At 40.0% G+C, this 8,034-nt stretch overlaps 1 protein-coding gene across 2 annotated transcripts in view; it reads left to right on the forward strand.

Moving 5' to 3' along the window:
• The window catches only part of atp9a (ATPase phospholipid transporting 9A), a 217,676-nt gene that overhangs the window by 116,085 nt on the left and 93,557 nt on the right, over positions 1-8,034 (forward strand). For both annotated transcript variants that reach the window (XM_061925336.1, XM_061925343.1), the window contains exons 9-12: positions 2,883-2,958; positions 3,037-3,113; positions 3,216-3,376; positions 3,473-3,615. In XM_061925336.1, the coding sequence (XP_061781320.1) occupies positions 2,883-2,958; positions 3,037-3,113; positions 3,216-3,376; positions 3,473-3,615 (457 nt within the window). The remainder of the gene's footprint in view (positions 1-2,882; positions 2,959-3,036; positions 3,114-3,215; positions 3,377-3,472; positions 3,616-8,034) is intronic.

Genomic DNA, 8,034 nt, shown 5'->3' on the forward strand with positions numbered 1-8,034 from the left:
CTGTTATTTCTCTTTACCTTTTTCTGTGTTGATTGAGCTGTTTTGAAGCAGCAAAAAAGTACATTATGTTAAATGAAGAGTTTCTGTCTCTGATAGTTGATATAATAATGTAAGTGCATCATTAAGTCTACATGAACTCCATGGTGTTCAGGGCTATTGTACTATTTTTTTCAGCTATAGTTACATTAATCATTAGTAATGCAGCAGCCTAGTTTTGAATGGCAGGGTCCCTGCTATCACATGTTGATAAAAATATAACATTTACATAATAAACATCAACTACAGGCTTCCCAAATGCTGTAATAAATGAAGCATGATGAGTTGACTTGAAACTGTTTAATGTTGCACTTTTTATATGTAGAAGAAAAGTTTTGTCATTTTATTTAATCTGAGCAACAACTTGAGGCAGTTTAACGTTGATTAACGTGGGCAGAATTATTATAGTGTTCCCAATGTTAAAAGGATAAAGCCATTGTTTACAAATTTGGTAAATAAATAACCAAAAAATGTATATTTCGTTGTTTTCTTACTGTACCGAAAATGAACCGAACCGTGACCTCCAAACCGAGGTGCGTACCGAACCGAAATTTTTGTGTACCGTTACACCCCTAATATTAGCCGCACCGACCATAAGACGCAGATATAAACCGGTATGAAAGATTTAGTAAATCTTCCAAACTGTACCGTAGCTATACTTGCCAACCTTGAGACCTCCGATTTCGGGAGGTGGGGGGAAGGGGGGGTGGGCGTGGTCGGGGTGGAACGGGGGCGTGGTTGTGGGGCGTGGCTAAAAGGGGAGGAGTATATTTACAGCTAGAATTCACCAAGTCAAGTATTTCATATATATATATATATATATATATATATATATATATATATATATATATATATATATATAAGAAATACTTGACGCTCAGTGAATTCTAGCTATATATATATATATATATATTAGAGATGCGCGGATAGGCAATTATTTCATCCGCAACCGCATCACAAAAGTCGTCAACCATCCGCATCCACCCGAACTAACATTTAATCAAAACCGCACCCGCCCATTGTTATATATCTAATATAGACGATGCAAGGCATTAGTGAGGTTATAAAGCTTTTGCCTGTTAAAGAAAGGAGACTGATCCAATGGGGCAGAGACATTCAATGCGTGCCACGCTGTCACGGCCCAGACGCACACTAGTGCGCACACTAGCGCTGAGCGCACCTCCAAGCGCGCTCGCGCCACTCAAACTGCTGCAGGCAGCTGCGTTCTATCTTGTTTTAACATCCTGTGGCACTCTTCTGGGATCACGGCGGACGAAACTGCTCATGCTCAGGGTGTTTGTGGAAGTTCGGGGTTTTACACAAATGTGATGCACCATGTTAGATGTCCCGGTTTTGTGACTGTCGTAGACATAAACAGCGTCGCAGCTCTTGCAAATCACATAGCCAGCATTACTATCATCCTGATTTACAACCTCATAAAAACGAGTCCACGCTGAACTTTTTCTGGCCTTTTTTTCCCCTGGTCTTTAGTATTCCCTTTTTTAGTTTGTCGCGTACCACGTTTGCTGCCGGCGTTGCCATCTCTTTTTTTTTTTTCTTCTTCTGTTGTGGCATATGCTGCAGGTGCCTGCTCGTTTTTCGTATGTGGGTAACAACATTTAACTATGTATATATATTTCCGAATTGGTTTAACTGCCACCCGCCTGAATCTATTTAAAATCTAATTTTTTTTAATTTCAACCGCCCGACCCGACCCGCGGATAAAATCAAATTTTTTTTTATTTCAACCGCCCGACCCGCGGATAATCCGCGGACTCCGCGGTTGTGTCCGCAAACCGCGCATCTCTAATATATATATATATATATATATATATATATATATATATATATATATATATAAAAGGTCCTAAGTAGTCTTGGGTTCAATCCCGGGCTCGGGATCTTTCTGTGTGGAGTTTGCATGTTCTCCCCGTGACTGCGTGGGTTCCCTCTGGGTACTCCGGTTTCCTCCCACCTCCAAAGACATGCACCTGGGGATAGGTTGATTGGCAACACTAAATTGGCCCTAGTGTGTGAATGTGAGTGTGAATGTTGTCTGTCTATCTGTGTTGGCCCTGTAATGAGGTGGCGACTTGTCCACGGTGTACACCGCCTTCCGCCCGATTATAGCTGAGATAGGCTCCAGCGCCCCCCCGCGACCCCGAAGGGAATAAGCGGTAGAAAATGGATGGATGGCTATATAAAATAAATACTTGAATTTCAGTGTTCATTTATTTACACATATTCACACATAACACTCATCTACTCATTGTTGAGTTAAGGGTTGAATTGTCCGTCCTTGTTCTATTCTCTGTCACTATGTTTCAAACCATGCTGAACACCCTCTCTGAAGATGCATTGCTGTGTGGCACGCACAAAAGTGCTTTCATCAAATGCACTAGATGGCAGTATTGTCCTGTTTAAGAGTGTCACAACATTGCTGTTTACGACAGACGAACTGCTTTACGGTAGACAAAAACGTGACTGCTGTTGTTGTGTGTTGTTGCCGCGCTGGGAGGACGTTAATGAAACTGCCTAACAATAAACCCACATAAGAAACCAAGAACTCGCCCTCCATCATTCTACAGTTATAACGTGATTGGGCAGGTATGCTGTTTATATTGTGGGTTAGCGGACTCAGGTCCTCATGGACCTGAGTCCGCCTGAATATCGGGAGATTTTCGGGAGAAAATTTGTCCCGGGAGGTTTTCGGGAGAGGCGCTGAATTTCGGGAGTCTCCCGGAAAATCCGGGAGGGTTGGCAAGTATGACCGTAGCAAATTGAGCTTGGTGGAAACGTGGCTTCAGGCGTACACAAACGCTGGCGTGGTTGTTGTCTTGCCGCAGGAGGACGGAGACCCTCCCATCAACGAAAGCCTCAGCATTGAGAACACGCTGTGGGCCAGCACGGTGGTGGCCTCGGGTAGGTATCGCTGTTGGCAGGACTGCTAAGGCAGTTTATTATAAGACAGTGTGTTAATAGGTGTGTACCTGCTCACAGGCACGGTGGTGGGGGTGGTGATTTACACTGGTAAGGAGCTGCGCAGTGTCATGAACACCTCCAACCCAAGACACAAGGTATTTCAGTCTGGTGACCAGACAACACTGTGTTGTATCAGAATGACGTTCAGTTGGATACGTTGTGGTTACCAGCTTAGTCATTCCCTGTGTTCATGTCAGGTGGGCCTGTTCGACCTGGAGGTGAACTGCCTGACTAAGATCCTGTTCGGGGCCCTGGTGGTGGTGTCTATGGTCATGGTGGCCCTGCAGCACTTCGCGGGACGTTGGTACCTGCAGATCCTGCGCTTCCTGCTGCTCTTCTCCAACATCATACCCATCAGGTGCCCCCTCCCACCCACACCGCCGTGTAGCAGCGCGCTCGTTGGAATATTCTTTTCTATCAGTCCTGCTGTTTTTTTTTTGTTCATTTGACGCAGCTTGCGCGTCAACCTGGATATGGGGAAGATGGTTTTCAGCTGGATGATCAAGAGGGACTCCAAGATACCTGGAACGGTGGTGAGGGCCAGCACCATACCCGAACAGCTGGGCCGCATCTCCTACCTGCTGACTGACAAGACAGGTATCAGTCAATTCCTATACTATCATTCAGTACTGTATGAAAATATGTCATAAACTCCCAAAATGCAACACGGAACGACATAGGAAGTCCTTCATACCGACAGCCATCAGACTGTATAATGCATATGTTCCTTTTGACTGTACATGTACTGTAAATGTATAATGTATTTATGTTATTCACATGTGAATAATGCTGTATAATAGACTGTATTTATGTTATTCACATGTGAATAATGCTGTATAATAGACTGTATTTATATTATTCACATGTGAATAATGCTGTATAATAGACTGTATTTATATTATTCACATGTGAATAATGCTGTATAATAGACTGTATTTATATTATTCACATGTGAATAATGCTGTATAATAGACTGTATGTATATTATTCACATGTGAATAATGCTGTATAATAGACTGTATTTATGTTATTCACATGTGAATAATGCTGTATAATAGACTGTATTTATGTTATTCACATGTGAATAATGCTGTATAATAGACTGTATTTATGTTATTAACATGTGAATAATGCTGTATAATAGACTATTTATATTATTCACATGTGAATAATGCTGTATAATAGACTGTATTTATATTATTCACATGTGAATAATGCTGTATAATAGACTGTATTTAAATTATTCACATGTGAATAATGCTGTATAATAGATTGTATTATTCACATGTGAATAATGCTGTATAATAGACTGTATTTATATTATTCACATGTGAATAATGCCGTATAATAGACTGTATTTATATTATTCACATGTGAATAATGCTGTATAATAGACTGTATTTATATTATTCACATGTGAATAATGCTGTATAATAGACTGTATTTATATTATTCACATGTCAAAAATACCTAAGTGTTTATTGTTTATAGTGAGTGAACTGTGGTGCTGAATTTACCCCAGGGATCAATAAAGTACTTTCTATTCTATTCTATAAACAACTATTATGAAGACACATTTAAGGAGTGACTCAGTGACCTAGTGGTTAGAATGTCCGCCCTGAGATCGGTAGGTCGTGAGTTCAAACCCCGGCCGAGTCATACCAAAGACTATAAAAATGGGACCCATTACCTCCCTGCTTGGCATTCAGAATCAAGAGTTGGAATTGGGGGTTAAATCACCAAAAATGATTCCTGGGCGTGGCCAGCGCTGCTGCCCACTGCTGCCCTCACCTCCCAGGGGGTGATCAAGGGTGATGGGTCAAATGCCGAGAATAATTTTGCCACACCTAGTGTGTGTGTGACAGTCATTGGTACTTTAACTTTAATTTAGACCAAAATATTTGGTTAGGTCAATTGATGACAAATGCTTTTTGACGCCTCTCAAGACAGTACAGTTTTTAGTCAATACGAAAAACTTCAGGGGTTATTGTAATTGATACGCTATAATATTAATGTCATTTTTCCCGAATGAATAGAATTTAATTTGAATAGGGACAATCCAGTTCCACATAGTTCCAAAATGTAAGTGATATGCTTTACATAGAGTTTAAAGCTAATTTCCAACACTTGTCCCTAGCTGGACTTTCAAAAAAATACTCTTAATACACCATAAAATCAATAAATATACTAAAATTCACACATACATCAATCCATTTTCTACCGCTTGTCCCTTTTGGGGTGGCAGGGGGGCTGGAGCCTATCCCAGTTGCACAAGTCGCCACCTCATTGCAGGGCCGACACAAATAGACAGACAAGCATTCACACACTAGGGCCAATTTAGTACCACACAGTGAAATAAATTACAGGGTAAGACCTTAAAACAAACAAACAAGTACAACCAAGGCAAGTTCATGATAATATTGCGATACTGCTCTACTTGTGTCAATATGGAAGTAGAACTTATATATATCAATATGAAATACATATGCATATATTAATAAATATACAAATAGAAATGTGATGTACAAATAAATTAAAAAAAATTGGATAAATAAACGCGTATTTGTAAATATATTTTTGAGACTTGAAAATATATACAAATAAAATGTACAAACCCCGTTTCCATATGAGTTGGGAAATTGTGTTAGATGTAAATATAAACGGAATACAATGATTTGCAAATCATTTTCAACCCATATTCAGTTGAATATGCGACAAAGACAACATATTTGATGTTCAAACTCATAAAAAAAATTTTTTTTGTTGCAAATAATCATTAACTTTAGAATTTGATGCCAGCAACACGTGACAAAGAAGTTGGGAAAGGTGGCAATAAATACTGATAAAGTTGAGGAATGCTCATCAAACACTTATTTGGAACATCCCACAGGTGAACAGGCTAATTGGGAACAGGTGGGTGCCATGATTGGGTATAAAAGTAGATTCCATGAAATGCTCAGTCATTCACAAACAAGGATGAGGCGAGGGTCACCACTTTGTCAACAAATGCGTGAGCAAATTGTTGAACAGTTTAAGAAAAACCTTTCTCAACCAGCTATTGCAAGGAATTTAGGGATTTCACCATCTACGGTCCGTAATATCATCAAAGGGTTCAGGGAATCTGGAGAAATCACTGCACGTAAGCAGCTAAGCCGGTGACCGTCGATCCCTCAGGCTGTACCGCATCAACAAGCAACATCAGTGTGTAAAGGATATCACCACATGGGCTCAGGAACACTTCAGAAACCCACTGTCAGTAACTACAGTTGGTCGCTACATCTGTAAGTGCAAGTTAAAACTCTCCTATGCAAGGCGAAAACCGTTTATCAACAACACCCAGAAACGCTGTCGGCTTCGCTGGGCCTGAGCTCATCTAAGATGGACTGATACAAAGTGGAAAAGTGTTCTGTGGTCTGACGAGTCCACATTTCAAATTGTTTTTGGAAACTGTGGACGTCGTGTACTCCGGACCAAAAAAGAAAAGAACCATCCGGATTGTTCTAGGCGCAAAGTGTAAAAGGCAGCATGTGTGATGGTATGGGGGTGTATTAGTGCCCAAGACATGGGTAACTTACACATCTGTGAAGGCGCCATTAATGCTGAAAGGTACATACAGCTTTTGGAGCAACATATGTTGCCATCCAAGCAACGTTACCATGGACGCCCCTGCTTATTTCAGCAAGACAATGCCAAGCCACGTGTTACATCAACGTGGCTTCATAGTAAAAGAGTGCGGGTACTAGACTGGCCTGCCTGTAGTCCAGACCTGTCTCCCATTGAAAATGTGTGAAGCCTAAAATAGCACAACGGAGACCCCCGGACTGTTGAACAACTAAAGCTGTACATCAAGCAAGAATGGGAAAGAATTCCACCTGAGAAGCTTCAAAAATGTGTCTCCTCAGTTCCCAAACGTTTACTGAGTGTTGTTAAAAGGAAAGGCCATGTAACACAGTGGTGAACATGCCCTTTCCCAACTACTTTGGCACGTGTTGCAGCCATGAAATTCTAAGTTAATTATTATTTGCACAAAAAAAAAAAAAGTTGGAGTTTGAACATCAAATATGTTGTCTTTGTAGTGCATTCAACTGAATATGGGTTGAAAAGGATTTGCAAATCATTGTATTCCGTTTATATTTACATCTAACACAAGTTCCCAACTCATATGGAAACGGGGTTGTATATATATAAAAATGTGACATACAAATAAATCAAGAATTTGTATAAATAAACGTGTATTTGTAAATATACTTTTGAGATTTGAATATAAATATGCTTGATTTTGTATTTGTATTGAATTTGCATATGTGGATCGCTTTTTTGCTTTTGTGTCGATGAGACATTCCTCCCACAAACCTGATGCACAAATAAATGTGACCTACACACTCCCCTGAACAACCAGCAGAGGGCATGTCAACATGTCGACCAATTTGAAAAAATGTCAACACCAACCATTTCAACTCATTCAGACCATTCAAGTTTTTTACCATTTTCAAAAAAATTCCCACTTTTCCCGAAATGTTCACACTTTTGGGAAATTCCCATTGCAAGCAATGGGACATTCTTCAAAGTTCCACAATTCCCACATTTTACATCTGATTCAAACTGTTCCAACTTCAAAATATTCAGCCTGTTTGGGAATTGTGTGCTCTACTTCACTAATTCTAAAAAAAAAATCCCCGATTTCCCATAATTCCTAGGTTATTTTTTTCATTTTCCCCATTCAAAATTAATTGCCCATTCTTCAAACTTCCACAATTCCCACATCCTTCAAACCATTCCAGCTTCAACACATTCAACTCATCCTAGACATTCAAACTACCATTTTTCCACGTTCAACAAATTTCCAGGAATTCCTGTTTTTTATTCTAACCCTATTTCCAACCTTTTTCGTTTGGCTACTCCTTTTCCTTTTTTCATCCCATTTCAACTGTTCCACCGTCAAAACATTTTTCTTAGTCAGGACACAAAAAACCAAGTTGGTTTAGGAACTAGAAATATTCCCGGTTTTCCCCAAAT

The sequence above is a fragment of the Nerophis lumbriciformis genome, linkage group LG01, assembly GCF_033978685.3.
Source record: "Nerophis lumbriciformis linkage group LG01, RoL_Nlum_v2.1, whole genome shotgun sequence".
In the NCBI taxonomy this organism is placed as follows: Eukaryota; Metazoa; Chordata; class Actinopteri; order Syngnathiformes; family Syngnathidae; genus Nerophis; species Nerophis lumbriciformis.